This window comes from Parasteatoda tepidariorum, chromosome 4 (assembly GCF_982258835.1).
Source record: "Parasteatoda tepidariorum strain Cologne lab strain chromosome 4, Ptep-v5.0, whole genome shotgun sequence".
Taxonomy (NCBI): domain Eukaryota; kingdom Metazoa; phylum Arthropoda; class Arachnida; order Araneae; family Theridiidae; genus Parasteatoda; species Parasteatoda tepidariorum.
This window is the reverse complement of record NC_141758.1, coordinates 62371902-62390811: the sequence shown is the minus strand read 5'-3', so window position 1 is coordinate 62390811 and position 18910 is coordinate 62371902. Positions and strand designations below refer to the sequence as shown.

The following is an 18910-nucleotide window of genomic DNA, read 5'->3' as shown; positions in this document are numbered from 1 at the left end:
ATTGTTAACCTGAACCTGTTAACAATTGTTAACCTAATTAACCTGAAAATCAAATCATTAGTGAAAGAATTTTTTCATTTTATTTTATAATCGTCGTTGAACAGTCTATCCGATTTTGAGTTTACGACTACAAATGTTCAACACTGTAGCCTTGTTATCTTGAACCCAATACAGAAGACAAGGAAACTCCTGAATCAAGTATTGGGAGAAATTTGCCTCCTTAGAGGATTTTTTGATGGACACTTAGACAAATACAGACTTGCTAGACGGGAATGAGAAAAATGATTTTTTTCTGATTCACGTCTGGCAAGTCTTGAAAATGGGCGTCTGTGCTTGAGCGCTTAAAGGATGTCGACTATTACTTCCTATTCATATATATTTTAAGTGAATGAAATTTTTAATCAAGTAATATCTTACCGCTACAGTTTTTTGGGATTATTTACTTAATATCAGCCCAATTCAACGAAGCTCATTTTAATTCGATAAAGTATAAAGAATTGCTTCAGGAACATTATTTCACTTGTCAGATGTGTTGTTATATTTGAACAAAAAGTGCAAAACAAGCATTGTACTTTTTGTTCATAAAACCGTTGTAACAAAAACTATTACTCCTATCATCTTCTTTTGATTGTCTTATTTGTTTGGATAAATACTAAATAGCAATGTGAAGAGTGTAAGTAAGTACAAGTCAAAAACAATACTTTTTATACATTAGAGTCCGAGCAGCTTCTCAACAATTTGTCCAGTTAACTCGAGTCTGGTTTCAAAAATACATAAGATAGAATTTCTTATTAATCTATATAGCAATGTTAGATCGTTATATAGGTACAAATACAAAATTAAACTTTTTGTCATAAAATCCTCATAACTTCTAAGCAATTAGTTTGATCATTACGATCTTGACCTCATTCGAATCGGTGTAAAAAAACTCCATTAGAAACAATGCCGATTTTGACTTAGTAGTAGCAAAGTTCTTACCATATATTACATTCTATCCATTCTGCCAATATCTGATGTGTAATAATAAATAGGTATTAGTTTTAGAACTCATTCGATTTATTCAGAGCAAAAAATCTTCATCGGAAACAAGACCTGTTTTGACATAGCAGTAGTTTTTAAGTTTTTATTATCTATTACCTTTTTTTCCTCCTACCAATAACTGATATGTAAGTTTCATGCAAGTTTTGACCACTTACTAAAAGGATGGTACCTAACAATCTGCTGCAGTGCCGAATTTGACTTATTTATTTATTTCAGGTGCCCAGATAAAACCCTATTTTTGCCAATGAAAAGAAGCATATTAAACTTTTTTCCTGGGTTCCATTAACTTTCTTAATGTATTGATTACAATTTTGAGAAAACTAGTATCTTTATAACAATAATAAACAAATAATCGCAAACGCGAATAAATGTTTATACTTACATCGTTAATTTTTCTATTTTCTTCCATTATTTCCAAAATTGTATTATTTGCGATATTATAAGTAAATTATTTCCATAACGAATCATGTGACTGTATCATCATGTATTACAGTCACATGACTGTCATTATGCGACTGTAATACCTCTGGGGGTATTGGACTGGAGAATGATCGATCTCTGATTCATGTCAAAATCACGATCTTAGGATGAATGAATGGATGTATAAATAGGTTCGCCCTATAAACGGGTGTGACAGAAGTCAAATTCTTGACCATAGATGGTGCCACTGGAAAACAAGAACAATCGCACCCCTCTGCCTTAACAGGCATACGTTAACAACAACAAGAAATATATTATTCTACACTTACCAGATTACCAAGACGCAAAATTCTCTCTGTACATGGCGTCATTCCATAATGTTCAATGGATAAGAAAAGAGTGTTGAGCAAAATACAGACGGTGATCACCAAATCGAAGAGTGAGTCATTGACCGTCACCGCCAAATAGTGCCTGAAATGTGCAAAAGCTCGCAGAGATGTCTGACATAATCTAGTACACTGATGACAAAAGTTGCCTGCAATGGACGTGTAAAAGATATATGATATAAATACTTCAATTAAAAATTTTATTCATTTTGCAAACCAATATTACATACATTTTAAACATTCACTTTACTACACGTTAGAACGTGCTCTGAAATATCAAATATTTAGTTAAGCTGCTACAGGTTTAAGTAAGACGGTTTCTACACTGTTGGAATTTCAATCTGAAATTACATTAAAATAACCGACAACAGTCTGTTCATCCAATTTACCTTTAAGTTTACCATTAGGAATATTTCTTTACCTTTAAGGATTTGAAACCAAACTGATGGAACTAGTAGGATTGAGGAACCGTATATACAAAACTATAACTGGTATGATCAAGGAACCGTATATGCAAAACTATACGATTTTGTAACCATTTACCATTGGCATGGAATCAAAGCCGTAAAAATGAAACTTTATACAGGAATTATTTAAGGTTAGGTTTTTCACTTAGTAATGGACATTGGAGAGCTCGATTGAGTCGTGGTTTGTCAAGGGAAGCGTGGAATACGACTTAATTAATTTATCTAGTGGTGCCATCTATCTGGAAAGCTATGAAATACTAGATTTTTTTGTTTGAAGCAACTCTATACTACTGCCATCTATGCGTTAATCAAAGTTTCATATTCCAATAGTCCAAGGTCACCAATTGAAAAGTGTAGGACACTTCTAAAATTTCCCATGAGTTGAAATAAATAGAGGAAATATTGTGGTGTCAACTCTGGGATTGAAAACCCCGTCCATTTGGTCATGAGATTGACAGATTAGTCCTCTCAGCTAAAGTATATGTCCAGTCTCAAGAAAATAGGCGGCTTTATAAGGTTTGGTTTTTATGAGTTTTTTTCTTTACCAAAAATATTAATACCATACGGTATGGTAATTTTACCAGCATTTTTTCTCCGTGTACTTACCAAAATATTCTCTAAACCGCGAAGCTGAAAAGTTGAGCTCACTTGAGGATCTTCTAATGCGTTCATCAAAGCCTCTGACCTAAAAGAGTTCATATTCTACATTATCAATCATACATATTTCATTTTTCATACATTGCAAATTTAACTAAAACACTTAATTAAAATGTGAATAAAATATTTACATGATTTTTTTAAAATTTATAGTTTGCAAATTTATGGGAGAAATAAAAAAATAAAGTCTCAGATTACTGAGATTATCAAGTCATACATTAAAGTCATGACTTTTCACTATGATATGTGATGACGTGGGAAAAAATTCTACGTATCTATTTGATTATGAAAAAAAAACCTATAACCACCAAATGGTTAATTTTTTTTATAAACAAATAAAAAATGTGCCTTAAATCTTCATATTTTGAGATGCAATATTTAGCGGTTAGCCAAACGCAAGCGAAAAGTCGCCAAAAATACAGACTTTCACCAATTTTTTCAATTCTATTTTTTAAACACATTAAAGCTAAATAAAATGAAATAAGTAAATAAATTTTTTAAAAAAAATAGTTGAATTTCCTTGTGCCTGGCTGACCGAAAAGTACCCATTTACCATTATAAATGTTTTTCAGAATTCTGTGTTGAGGTAGAAAAACTATCATGAAATTGTTATTTATTTGCTAATAGTTCTTTTTTAATACTATTTTCAATATAATTAGCTGTATAAAGAATAAACAGCACTCAATATAAATTAATTTAAAAGTATTATTTATGCCATAATGTTAAGCACTTTGTTTTATTTCCTATTTAATATATTTAGTTAGATTCAATAACTACTTCATTTATTTTTAAAGAAATAATTAATTTATTTATTGTAGAAACAATGAATGGTTTTTCACAGTTAATTTTTAAACATAACACTAACAAAAGTATTATTGTTAAATACAATATTTACATTAATACTAATATTAATTATTCTCTGAAAACAAGAAATTATATGCTTTTAAAACAATAAACTAAATATCACCATAGTTTAAATAAGGCATAATAAAAGAATATTCCTCTAAAATATAAAACAAAATCTTATTTTAAATTATTTTTATAACTTAATTTTCAACTATGGCATTAGATATAAGTCATTATTTAAAATATAGTAAAATAATAATTGCGAAAAAATCCCAGTTATTACTGAAAATATTTAATCTTTGTAACGAAAAAATCCTACCCATTAAAATGATTTTTCTAAATCTCATCACAGTTTAAGCTAAGCTTAATTAAAAAAAAAAAACTCTCATTTTATTCTAAACGTTAAAAACTTTCTAATTGAACCTTTCATCAACGTCCACGATATAATTCTACCACGCCTTACACATTTCTGTAAAAATAATTAACAACCAAAACAATACCGAAAGTAGAGCAACACAAAAGAACAAAATCCTTTCTCTCCGGCTAAAATTGTACCAAATATTCAGTTCGATTTATATAATTTTTTTTTCTTCTCCTGTCACTATGAAGAGAATTGTTCTACCTGAGCAGTGCAACGAGCAATCCCTTTAAATAATGACCTGCACTCCAGTGGGAATCATTATTTCTGAGTTAATTTCTATAGTCTGATGGCCGGTTAAGATTGAAGCATTTTTGTGAAGCTTTCACAGCTCACTTTGCCCGAAGTCTGTTGTTAGAAATCATGATGACGAAGGTTGTTGCCAGACAGAAATAGGAAAGGCTTTAATTTACGAACGGATTTTACCTTTAACCTTCAACAAAAATTATATACCATTGGATTTGCCTGTAAAATAGACCAATGCAGTGGAATATTTTTTCTGGAAAGCGTTACAGAAACATTTATTTCTGAAAAATATGTTTTGTGCCTTTCACTAAATTTCTAAATCGCTCGATGAATACTTGATTTTATCTAATTTTTATTTAAATTGTTACCGACTAATATTTGAAATCATACAACAAATTATTATAGTCTATTTCATTGCATTAGATAAAGATTAGACTGCCAAATCGCTCGAAGAATACTTGATTTCATCTAATTTTTATTTAAATTGTTAACGACTAATATTTGAAATCTTACAATAAATTATTATTGTTTATTTCATTGCATTAGATGAAGATTAGACTGCTAAATCGCTCGATGAATACTTGGTTTATCTCATTTTTATTTAAATTGTTATCGACTAATATTTGAAATCTTACAATAAATTATTATTGTTTATTTCAATGCATTAGATCAAATTATTAATGAAATATTTTTTAAGGAATAAATAAATCATTTTAACTGACCAATTTTCTTTCTAATGTAAAATTACATTAATCTTTTTTAATGAAAAACCGGTAAGTTTGAGGAAGGTTTATAGCAGATTAGCATAGCACATTGTTCAAATCTGTTTTGTAAAAAGTTATAAAATATTTTTAATTTGCTATTTCATTTAAATAGCGTTATTTTTTTTAAAGACATAACTACACAGACATTTCTGTGAGAGATGTTATTATAATGTTAAATAAATATGGTTTCGTAATGTGTTATAAAATTTGATTAATATGTTAAAATTTAGTATTTTTATCATCTTATGGCATAAAAGCCATGTATTCGGTTAAATTTGCTTTTCTGTTTTTTTCCCCACTAAATGTAGGGTAATAAGACCTGTAATTTTGAAAACCTGAATTTCCAGTAAACTGGTAACCATATGAACGGAAAAATAATCAAATTAATGGTTGTAATATCGTATATTTTGGCTTTACTAAGTAGAATTATGTTTTTCTTTTTTTTCTTTAAAAAAAAAAAAAAAAAAAAAAGCAGAAATGTCAAAACTTAACAGTACGGTAATTTTCCCAGAATCTTTTTTCTCCTTGCACAACATTGAAAGAGGGGTGGTCTTTTGAGTAGTAAAAGTAGAAAATGCAGGTGTTTTTGAAAAAATATGTAAGTATTTATATTCTGTACTTTAATAATATGCTCAAAATTTAAAAATAATATATATATTTATTGGAAATTTTCATACTTGTCGAATTTAAGCCTACAACAAATAACTTAAGAATAACTTAAACCAAAATTAACTGAAGGAAACTATCTAACGTCAGATTAATTATTCTACCCAGAGATCAAGAAACCTTTGTTTTTGCTAACACGATCATTCTTTTGTGAATAAATAATCCCTACAAACTGAAGCAGTAAGGTATTACTTGACTAAAATTCTAAATCCAATTCTAAAATATAAAAGTTGGAAATAACAGTTGAAATGTTTCAAGCGCTCGATAAAAGACACTCATTTTCAAGACTTGCCAGACGTAAATGAGAAAAAACAAACAAAAGTGATTTGAAAAATAAAAAACGCAAAGTTGCTAACGGAAAATGGAAAAAAGGTGTGAAGCAAAAATGACCACTGTAAGTTTTTTTGTTTTGTTTTTCATATTTTTTTTCTCTATCGGTTACTGTGGTTTTTCTATATTTGTTTCGCATCTCAATTTTACCATTTTTGTTGGAACTTTATATTTTTATAGTACAAATCACTTTTGCTTCTTCTCATTCACATCTGGCAAGTCTTGAAAATGAGCGCCTATTTTTGAGCGCCTGAAAGATGTCGTCTAATATCTCTAACTTGCATGTTTTCGAAGTGAATAACGATGTTTCTTGTTTACAGTGTTGCATAAACTGTATACTTTTCAATTTTTCCTTGAAATGCTTTTAATAACGTTTATTCTATTTAATATTTTTATAATTTTCCAACGTTTATTATTTCATATCATATTTTCTAACGTTTATTATTTCTTTAGCAATTGTCCATCAAATTTTCTTAAATTTATAAAAAAAAATTAAGTAAATCATTACAAACTGTTTCATTTTGTCGTGAGTTGTCTCGTAATACTCTGCCAAGAGATGGAAGGGTTCCTCCTGTACTGATCACAATATCCGGTGTATCTCCTAAGCACGTGGAAGTAGAAGACTTCGCATGTCGTCGAGAGGAACACTCTTCGTCTTCATCTTCTTCATATAAAGTCTCACCAGGAGTAAAAACTCGACCTGCAAACAGCATACTTACCCTGTTTAAATGTTCAATGGTTTAGCAATTTGAACGTTCTTAGTTCATAAACGCTTGAAACAGTTTTTGCAAGAATACTTTACTAAATCTGAGTACGCAGGGTGTTCAGAAAACAGCGACGGTCTTCATTTTAAAAAAATATTAGGAGCATAAAAATCTATACATTAACCCTTTTCCCACTGATGATGCCATCAACAGTCACCACTTTAAATTAAAAAAATTTTATGCCTTAATATAGTTCGTTCACCAGGAGTTGGCACTTGACTCTACCTCCTCGATAGCAGAGTTTATTTCAGCACGGGAGTAAGTGGAGAAACAACTCCGTGCTTGAAAATGAAACAACCCTCAATGCGCACCAAAGAAAAACAGGGAATTCTTTTTCAGTTACTTCGTTTTATATTGTGCTATTTATTATATCTTTCGCAACTCTAGCTCTAATAAAATATATTTTAAATTTAAAATCTGCTGTATTTTCCCCACAAGAGTCTCAAAAGAAGACAAACTATCCACTAAAAAGAGAGAAATATTTAATTTATGAAATATTTAATGTTAAAAAAATTCACATATAAAGATTGCGAAATAAATATTTTCGTCATACTATCACCAAATAGCAACCTTGTTCAGGATTGTTTACATCCTTCTCCCAAAAATAGCGAAAGTATCGTCGAATTACACGTGATGAAGGCGGAGCCAAGTGCCAACTCCTGGTGAACAAAATTAATTATATTAATAATTTTTAAAAAAAAAATTTTTTTAACTTTTAAAACATTATGCTAAAAATTTCAAAAATTCAAAAATATACCAGTACCTCATTATTTTAAGAATTTTGAAAAATTATATAAAAATACTGCATTTTAAATGATTTAGTGCTTATCTATATTAATTTGCCTTTTAAAGTACTCGGACTTATAAAGGGTTAAAAGTTGTAAAATTATACTCCCGAAAGAAAGAAAAAAAACTCATTTGCAATTTCTGATGTATCATTAATGTCGAAAAGTAACAGTAAGAAGTGCTTATAGTTAAAAGTACAGTTTTTAGAACCATGCATCTAAATGATATTTTGCATAAATGTGAAAATATTAAAAAGAAATTACATCTGCAAGTTTCATTTATGCTTTAAAAAATTTCGAGCAGACCTGAAATTTGAAAATAAAAACATTATTGGCTTACGTCTTTTATTTGCAAGTTAACTTACTAACCAACCTACAGGAGCATTTATTTTAATCAAACTACCAATTTAAAAGAAAATTACAGATGTTATTTGGACATCTAGCCCCAAAAGAAGAGCAAACGAGAGACTTGAAATTTCCCTAAATAACGCCATGTCCAGACTCTATTCCTGGTGTCTAGAAAACAATATGATCGTCAACACGGTGAAAACAACCTACCAAACCTTTTCATTATGTCATCAACCATTACAACTACATATATCGTATAATAATATAGCCCTACCATGTAGTGAAAGTACTAAGTACTTGGGAGTAATTTTCGATCGTAAACTCACTTGGAAATTATATATTGATGATATCAAGCAACGGGCTGAGAAGCGTATGATACTCCTTAAACGCCTCGCAGGAGTTAGGTGGGGCTGTGCTACCACAACTCTACTTGATACCTATAAGACTTTTATAAAACCTGTCATGACTTACTGTAACGCTCCTCTTATTACAGTATCTGAGGGAGGTATAAATAGACTGGAACGACTGCAAAATAATGCACTTCGTCTTGTCACCGGTGCTGTCAAGACCACACCTATTGACGCACTTCTACTATATACCAATGAATTCCCTATGCAATATGAAATAAAGAAATCGGCTTTGAAGCTTTATCAGAGGCTGATTCGTCTTCCTCATAGCGATATGTTGACCGAATCTGAACCTCGTAGGCTGAAGACACAGGACGGCTACCTTCAAGCTGTATTAAAAGTGATGGATGAATTTGATATATCTTCCCGGATTGAACCTTTGCTCCCCCCCTTAAATCCTATGGAAGCTAGCAAAATATTATATCACCTGGACCTTATGAGTCCTGTCTTAAAAGCCCAGGATTGTGCAGCAGCTTTGTTCAGCGCGGGGATGGAGACTATCCACAATCGTTTTCCTCTTGAAGCATGGTTGCACGTATACACAGATGGCTCAAAGCTTGAGATGGATGGCGTTGCCGGTGCTGGTATTTTCTGTGAGCATTTCTCCCACTATCTTTCGTTGGGAACAGCCAAGACCGCCTTTGATGGTGAGGTTGAGGCAATCAAAGTAGCTTTAACTAATTTAAATGCTCGTCCTTCTCTTTACGATCAAGCTGTCATCTTCTCGGATTCCCAAGCTGCGATTCTGGCCATTTCCAACTACTCTCAAGCCCCTAGCTCTTTGTCCATTGTGAAATGTAGATCTTTAATGACAGAGATAGGTGAAAAACATAAAACGATTGCCTTACAATGGATCCCATCCCAATCCCACTGTGGTATCCCTGGCAACGAAAAAGCTGATGCACTGGCCAAAAAAGGTTGCTTTGTTAATCAAGCCCCAAACAACTTGGTTAGCTATAAGTCCACTTCATTAATGATTAATCATGCAATTAAAACAACACATATATCATTGCTAAAAGAACGAACAAAAGAAAAATCGTGGGGAAATGACATCTTTAATCTCCCCGATTGCCCAAGAAGCAGTGCTGTAGCTGCCTTTCGTCTTGCTACCAAGCACGATTGCTTATACGACCATCTTTTCCGTCTTAAAATAGTGGATAATCCTGCCTGCCCCCTCTGCCGCAGTGGTGCGACGATGAATGCTGGACATCTTCTCAACTGTTCAGTTCTCACAAAGAACTGCATCTACTCCCGATACTGGGAGGCCAGAGAACTTTTGTTCAATTTAAGTTCTTGAATTAATTTTTGTGTTTGATGTTTTGTTTTTGTATTTTGTATATTTCATCTCCTTCTGTATTTGTATTTTTGTTTTATTTTGATCTCTGTACGGCGTTAGGATAATGTCCGTATCGCCTGCTGCATTGGAAATATAAAAAAAATTTAAAAGAAAAAAATCTATCGTAATAAGGCGTGCGTTAGTTGAAAATTAAAATGTTAACATTTTTATTATAATATAAAGATAGATTTGTAAATACAAGGTATTTCCTATGTATTTTCTTTTAATTTTAAAAATCAAAGCTATCCAACTATGTAAAAATAGATCATTTCGACGAAAATGTCGATTTTTTTAATATTATTCATATTTTTACTTTAGTATATTAGCTTTCCAAAACCCTTAAATGTTTCCGATTTTCAGAAATGAAGTTATCATTGTTTTTTCGTTTGCAGACAGACGAAACCAAACCCCGAAGTTAACTCCCGAAAACGAAACTAATATATATATTTATTTTTAATTTTTCTTTCACGTTTTGAGTATTTTAGCCTTTTTATGTTTGAAGAAATTATATATTTAAGACAAATAAAATTCAATTTCAGATATTAATTTTCAAATTTTTAATTTTTTTTGCTGTCCGAATTTTCTCGAATTTTAAATGCATTTTCTGAAAAATTTGTATTTTCAGAAAATTTATTTACGCTAACCCACATTGCAGAAAAAATTTATCATAGAATTCTTAGAAATTTTGTGTGTAGATTTTGTATAATGTTAGCTACGTTTTGAATTAAAAGCTAAGGTTTAAGTCCAAATTTGTTATCTTTATCAAGCTTTAAGTGAAAATATTTTGAATTTTTCCTTAAAAAATTCAATATTTATTTCCATTTTATTTTAATTTTTTTTTAAGATTTCAGTTTAAAACACAGGTATTTACATTATTGATACAGAAAAATAACTATTTCGAAATTAATGCATTACAATTTATTGTAGAGCTGCTTGCACAACATGACAAGTTTTAAGCTCAAATTTGCCCTTATTTTGGAAAAATATTTTAAAAATTTTTAAGCTTTACTTTAAATTTATAATTTTAGAATCCCTGATTACCATTCATAAAATTAAAATTTTAATTAAACTGTTTTTTTTAAAATTGTGTCGAAACCTGTCGGATACTTTATCAACCAATTGACTTAGATTAGCATTCTAAAAAATACCCTACTATTGATTAAACTTCTATACATAATGCTATTAGAAATATTTATTATGTAATTACTAGAGCCCGGATTTTGATGACCTAAAAAATCTCAACTAATGCCCTTGAAAAATGCAAAAAATGCCCTTAAAAATGCAAAAATTGTGCAAAAAATGCCTTAAATAAAGTAAAAATATGGAATTAAAAAAATGTTTTGCTCTTTAAAATTATTATGAGTCATTTAAAAAATATAAAGCAATGCAATACTTGTTCTACGTTCATTAAAGTTTGAAAAATATGTTTTATATCCTAAAATAACAAAAAAAGGAAAATATATTGACACCAAAATATTTTTCTTTTGTAGAGAAACTTTGAGGGATATAACAACTCCCATCTCATAATATTACTAAATATCAGAATTACATTGGATTATTATTATTTTTTTTTTTTTGATAATTTGAAATGTAAACGAGCGTCTCTTGCCTGAAAGTAAATTTTCATTCCTGCAGAAGCTTCTTTCAACGTCTACTGATGTTATAGGCGTGTACTTGAAAAAGACGGTCTCACTTACTGACAATTCTTCTTCAATTTGAAAAGATTTTGCTTCACCTGTTAATATCTTATAGATTTTCTTCATTGTTTGGAAGCCAGTGTAATAATGAAAATTGATAAAAAATAATAAAAATTGGAAAAAATAAACCGAAAACTTTAAAAAATGCATTAAAATGCAAAATACGCCCCAAAATTTAAAGAAAAATGCCCTATAAATCTAAAAAAATGCTCTAAAAGACAAAAAATGTCCAAAAATGCAAAAAATGCAAAAAAATGCAAATGTCATCAAAATCCGGGCCTTAGTAATTACAAATTGTTGAATCAGAAAAAAAGCAAAGAAGGAAGAAAAAAAAGATAGATGAAAATGCATTATTACTTTGAGCAGTGGGTTGCGTTGTTCTGAAGGACTCACTTCTAGGTACAGGTATTTTCGTAGTAGTAATTCTTGTGGAATTGGGAAGCCCAGCACCCTTTCTTGGACTGCACCATCTCTGCGGTTGTTGAGAAACTCTGCTAAAAGGATGTCTAAACACCTGAGTTTGAGCTCGTAAGGCCAGAAATGTTGAATACAATCGTGTTGGAAAACTCACTCTAAATCTGCGAATGCGATCTTGCTCCTGGAAAATATTTGACAAAGCAATTTGGAAATCTTAGAAGAAGGACAAGATATGTCATAATTTAAAAATACGTCATTGGTCAGTTTCGAGAAAAAGTTATGTCGGTTACGTTTTTTTTTTTACCTCACTAGCAATGATAGACACGAAATAGCAACGCCAAAAATGCAAACAAGTGCAATTTAATAATAGTACCTTTTATGCATAAAACTCTTTCAACTTCTGAGCTATTATAGTTCTTTTGACTTGGGTTTGATTGTGCTTTGAATTGTGATTGAAAACGAGAACAATACTCAATTTCTCTAGATTATTATGTCAGATGTACAAATAGATGCAAGAAAAACATTAGATTTTTATTCTTACAAACCAATATAACATCTAAACTATTACTTTTATTGTTTTTTGTAGCTTGATACCATTCTATTCAGTCTCAAAATACATCGGAAAAAATACCGTTCTTTTATTTTCTTTTTTTTAGATTGCAATATTTACCTTCCCTTTTTCAACCTCTTCCACCAAAACCCGACGTGAGAGGTCGTGCAATTTTTTACTTCTTACTAATAGAAGGTACCTCTAAGTTTGTCTTTGGAAAGAACTCCCTTCACCATTCGTCTGGAGCACTATATTTGCGACATTTAGCTTTTTGAAGTAATATTGTTGAGTTGTAAGTATAAGTTGAGTCAATATTTGACAGGTTTTGCGTCAGGTCAGTGAGGGAAAGTGAATCAGGTAAGAGAGAAGCTCCCCTCTTTGAATTCGCTGTTTCTTGTTTCCATAGCAGCAGACTGTCGTAGACTTTGTGCCAAGGAGAGTTCTTTTCAAAAAAAGTTTCAAGGAGAATTCATCATTTTTTCGAAGGGTAAAATGATTCATAAGCCTTATTCTTCCTTCTATGGTCTAAGCCTGATTCTTATGCCAGGTTTAAGCCTTATTTTTACTGTACTAAATGAATATGAGACTAACTTTCTGCTAGAATTCATTAACACAATGAAAACGAATTCAGAGAAACTGTTATTTGATTATATTTCAGTAAATGTAAAAAATTGAAATCAACAATTACATTTCGATCAAAAAAGATATCATTTACTGCTGTTCAAGGATATGAAGTTATACGAAAGTTAATATTAATAGAAAAAACATACAAATGATATCTATATTCAGTTATGCTTTGAATCGTATTAGCCACGACATTTTACTTAAAAGTAACTGTTACTATTCCTTTTAAGCTATAACTAAATTTTATAAATGCACACTTAAGTGCTTGGGGACTGTTATATGTGCAATCCAAGAGATCGCTGTTATATGTGCAATCCATGATGGTTAATCTCTTGCACTCCAGAAAACGTGTCAGCATGGCACTTTCCTGAAGTGATATCTCTGTATACATGGTTGTTTAGCTATGGACCACAACTTAAATTGGACAGTGACTGTCATTCTTACTTCTAAATCATTTCATTGAGCATACTTGATCTTTGCTTGAGCATTAAAAAAAGCTTTTTTTTTTCATTATCAATTATTTTTTATTTAATTTGTCTGCAAATGCTTTACATCTGATTATTTTATTTTTTAGCTAGACAAATGTCTGATACTTTCTGTGAATATTTATGTAATCAAAAGTAGCGAGTTTATAATAAATATGTAAAAAGCAGTTATACTTACTCTTAAAGTTGTTGCAGCTTCCTCTTCGTAGGCTATAGCTACCACAGCAAGTGTTAAATTGATGAGATAAAATGAACCAAAAAATATGACAAGCATGAAGAAGAACACACTTGTAGGACCTGTCGTGGCATTAATCTGTGAACAACGATTTTAAAGATTAATGAACTCAGATTGGTTTCTTAAAGTAAACGAAAGTGCTTTTTAGTAAATTTGGATAAATTAATAGTCCATAAATTTTGATTTATCGAATTTAATTTGGAGCCTCAAAGCGCGTATCAAAAAGATAAACTTGAGATTTTTATTTTACATCTTTAGTTTAAGTATAAAGCATAATTTTAAAGTCTTAAGAAAAAAAAGTATGGTCAGAATTACTAGAATATGGTAAAATTACAGTGTTTCTGGCTCTATGGGAAGACTGAAATTCTCGGTACTTTTTACAGAAGCGCTTTGGTAATGATTTTAGTGATATTAACAATATATTGTTTTATAATATGTTATAAAATTTAGTAAACGTGGTAAAATTTGGTAATTTTATGATGATAGATAGAATATGAATAGATTGATGATAGAATTTTATGATGATTTATAGCATTGCATGAAAACCGTTTATTCGCTAAGTTTTACATTTCACTTTTGTATTTTCCACAAAATGCGTGGTAATAGGAACTATAATTTTGAAAACCAGAATTTATAGTCAACCGTTACTATATGAACGGTTAAATTACCAAATGAATGGCTTAAGCATTGTATTTTTATTTGAAATGCCACACAGGGTAATTTTACCAGAATTTCCGTTTTCCCGTATGCCTACTTTCTATTATATTCACATTTTAGGATAGGGCATCCTGGAATTTCATGCCAGCTCAGCATCCGTGGTTATTGGAAGGTGAACAAGACCAAATTTTAAGAAGCAAACCCCCTCATCATTGCAGTAACGAAATACTTTCATTTCGCCAAATAAAATACACATTTTTATAATAATATATTTAGGATTTTTTTAAAACTATATATAGAGTTTCAAAGACTCAGTGATGAGAGCACTGATGAAAGTCATTATGAAAGACACTGAAAGTCATTATGAAAGACACTGAAAGTCATTATGAAAGACACTAAAAGTCACTACGAAAGACACTGACACCGGCAGCTTGAAACCACTCCAGCTTCAGATCTCTGGAAACCAGCTTTTCGGGAAATAAAGGTGGATGGCGCGTTGATTGCTACCATCATTCCATTGATCTTGAAATGTGGAGTTTTAAGCTATATGATTCCTAATTGGCTACATACAATTGGCTATTACGAGATTTTTTCATTTTTTTAATAATATTTAAGTGTAATTTAGTATAAGAAACAACTCTATAAACATGAAATCACCTTTGTATGTTCTTTTTTTAATTTTAATAATTTGAAATAAATAAAACGATAAGGAGTAATGTACCTTGTTATATACGTCTTCCCAGTAGTCCAAAGTGATAAGTTGGAATGCAGTAAGTAAAGCCCAGCCATAGGAATCAAAATTTGTGTAACCGAAATTCGGGTTTTCTCCTAAGTTTGGAAGACAAACATATCCTTCTGGGCAGTTCCTGTTAAATAACATAACATCATGAGCATTTATGTATTTCTGTTTACTTCTTTGTCAGGTTTAAAGTTAAAAAAGAAGGAATGTTTAAAAAAAGTAACTACACGCGCATAATTGCTTCAGTCAATTAAATGAACTCGTTAACTATCTAATTTTTTGAATAAAGCCAAAACAAAGGAAAAAAGCACAAATAGCGTCACTTGGCCTACACTCATTCCGGTACTACAATAAATCGTTTTCTTTAATGTCGAATCACAGAAATGTGTGTTCGATTCTATGTTCCATTGCTGTGCTTCATTGAAGAAGGAAACAAATTATTATTGCTTATAATATATGAAATCTTCCATGTTGTTTTAATTTTATCCATATTCAGTATGCAAAGTATTACAACAGAGAACTATCGTTTGCATATTTTTAAGTATAATTATTATTTATAATTTTTTTAAATCGATTATCGTATCGTTTCCGTATTTTTAATCTTTTATAGAATTGTAGTTAAAAATCGCTTAGTGACATTTCGTTCTATCTCTTACAGGGTGAGGTTGAGATGAATTTTCTTTAGAAACATAATAAAAATTTATTTTTAAAGCAAGTATTTGTAATTTATTCCCTTCAAGTTTCATTTATTCCTTTCAAATCAGTTAAGAAAAAAAGTTTTAACTTAGCTTTTAACACAGTACAAAATTTACCTTTTTTTTTATTTAGATCACAATGCTGACGTAAGTATCTCATAGAGGCTTCTTTTTTTCTTTCTTTTTTTGTTAAAATAACAAATTTTTTTATTAAAATAACTGAGTTTGTTTGTTAAAGCAAGAAAACAATAGTACTTATCTGTTTTTAAAACAGGCGTTCATTTTTAAATAACAGTATTTTTTTTGCAAAATAAACTGTTTCATACCGGCACACAAGCTGACAGTTTCCTTTTGTAAATTAAAAAATTTTTTTACAATGTGTGTAGTAAATATTATGCACTTGTGCTAAGATATTTTTCACATATATCACATCACATTCAAATTTATTAAAAGCAAACTTTGAAATCAGAATTTAAAAGAATATTTTTTATTTTATTCAATTTCGAAATGCCTAGTAAATTGCCCTATTTTCCTTTATTCTAAAATAACACCAAAACTCATAGAAAGCAAATATTAAAATTTTTTACTTGATCCTGAATTGAGATCCTCAAACTGAAATGAAATTTGATTTTTATAACTACTTACAAGCATGTGATATGACTATTTTGAAATTAATGGTAAAATAACCATAATTTTGACCCATTTATTTATAATTTCAATAGTTCGAAAAGAGACAAAAAAAAAATTCTATAATTATCCTATTTTAAACGTATTTATAATTCATATGTAATAAACATATTTGAGAAACAACTATATGTTTTACAATCATTTATTTTAATTACCAAGTTCAAAAATTTAAAAATAATTTGTGAATAAGGTTAAAGTGAATAACATAAAGTGAATAAGGTAAAGTGTAATGTAAAGTGAATAAGGTAAAAGTTTCGATTATTTAACAAAAGAAAATGTGAATGAGTAAAGACGAATACATTATTAATAATAACTCATTTGAAGGAGCAAAAATATAATAAACTATCGGCTGGTTTCGTCAATAAAAATTGCTTTATCTTAGTATCTTATGTACTCTACTTTAATTAAGATTCGGAAAGTTTATGAATATTTTATGAATTTTTCTGACAGTTGTGACAGCATATGTCAAAGATGCCAAGAATCTATAGAAAAGTTTTTCGGGGATAAAATATGATATTATGATTGCAATAATATAAAATAATAACACTGTTGACGCAGCTTAAATGTCTTTTGTTTATTGATTTTAGTAAGAAAGAGTTCTATCAGCAAAGGTAGTTTTATTTTGATAGGAATCATCACGCTAACAACATAAGTAGAAATAGCTTTTCCTCTTTCAAGTTTTTGAAAAAGTATATCATTAGAGGCTTTATTTTCACTAAGATCTATACAGTAAGTACCCGTAAAAAATTGTAACTTGAAAAGAAATTTCGAGAAATGGTTTTGCGGAATATATATTTAGAAAATCATAGGTTTTTCATTTATTATGAAATATTATTTTGCTGCATTTGAAACTAAACGTGACGCAGTATTTTACATGCAAAAAAATCGTGTTTAAAGTAGTATATTTTTTTAAAAAAATCGCAAATTGAAAAAAATACCCAAACTTTTTAGCCAAAGTTAAAAAAAAAAATTCTAAGACCTACTCATATAAAAAATATACTTCGTGAATAGTTCAATAATAAAATGTACTTAAAACTCTTGGATGAAATGTTTTAAATTAGAAACTAATGAACCGTACTCCACTAACGTTTTTTCTATGAAAAAATAAAATAGTAAAAATTAAACAAATAATATGTTCATAATGCATTGATTTTAAAAGTGGAAAAAACAAACGCATTATTGAAATGAAAAAAAATTCCTACTGAGAAAGACATGATAAAAAAAAACTACCAAAACATGTTTGATTGCCGAAGAAAAAGAGGAGTTGAAATAGGATTATTAGAAACACCTCCAATTCATAATGCTACCAACCTGGTTTTGAAATTTTTCTTTTCCCTTCCTCACTAGAGATTCTAAAGATTCCTATAGAGCAGGGATCGCCAACATTGATCATCGACCCCTATATAATTTTTCGAAATCTCAATCGACCCCCACAAAAGTAATTTTCTGCTAATTAAAATAAAACTCTATTAGATACTGTGTTTGTACATTTATTTTATGATTTTAAACATTTATTAAAGTAATAGTACATTGTATAAAAATAGTTTTATGAAAAATATATTAATATTGAAATTTAAATACCTTATTATTAAATAATAAGTAACTATGCATAAATAGATATAATAAGTAAAGTAACTAAAGATTTACTGTTTCTTGATCAATGAGATGGGTGTGCCTGGTGTTGTTTTTGCAAGGTTCGCTATATTGGGTTCAAAATTGGTCAATTTTAATTTTCGTCAAAATTGGTCAATTTTGTAATTTTCGTAAAAAAATACAAAGTGTGCTATATTTTTGTCTCGGACTGTACTAATCCATATTATTAATGCTTACCTTCTTTTTTGTGCATTGATAATTGAAATTGATATCTAAACTAAACGAATGGCTTTATCGAAACAATAACTAATTATCCAAAACTGTAAAAGTTTTAATAATGACACTGCAAATATTCAACACAGTTAGCAAAGGTAGCTGAAACTGCGTATGATATTTGCATTTGTAACGTCAATGCTCGTCACACGTGACATTTGGACAAGCGCACATATGCATATGACTTATAAACTGCGCTGAGTTCGTGCCAATGAGCGGTGGTACGTAAATACTTGTTTCACCCCAATAAATATACGTTTGTTAATTTATGTTTTATAAAGAAACTGATATTGAGTCAATTATATAAAAAAAAGTCACAAATGTTACATACTTAGATAGGTATGTATGATTTGCGTATTGAGAACTTTTTCGACCCA

The 18910-nt window shown here is 29.8% G+C and overlaps 1 protein-coding gene across 1 annotated transcript in view; it reads right to left on the bottom strand.

Moving 5' to 3' along the window:
* LOC107444465 (sodium channel protein 1 brain) overlaps window positions 1-18910 on the bottom strand; it is a 79643-nt gene that overhangs the window by 31482 nt on the left and 29251 nt on the right. Inside the window, exons 9-14 of the mRNA XM_016058615.3 lie at window positions 15268-15412; window positions 13833-13967; window positions 11936-12176; window positions 6754-6941; window positions 2921-2999; window positions 1791-1996 (exon numbers count right to left, since the gene is read on the bottom strand). Coding sequence (XP_015914101.1) covers window positions 1791-1996; window positions 2921-2999; window positions 6754-6941; window positions 11936-12176; window positions 13833-13967; window positions 15268-15412 — 994 coding nt within the window. The remainder of the gene's footprint in view (window positions 1-1790; window positions 1997-2920; window positions 3000-6753; window positions 6942-11935; window positions 12177-13832; window positions 13968-15267; window positions 15413-18910) is intronic.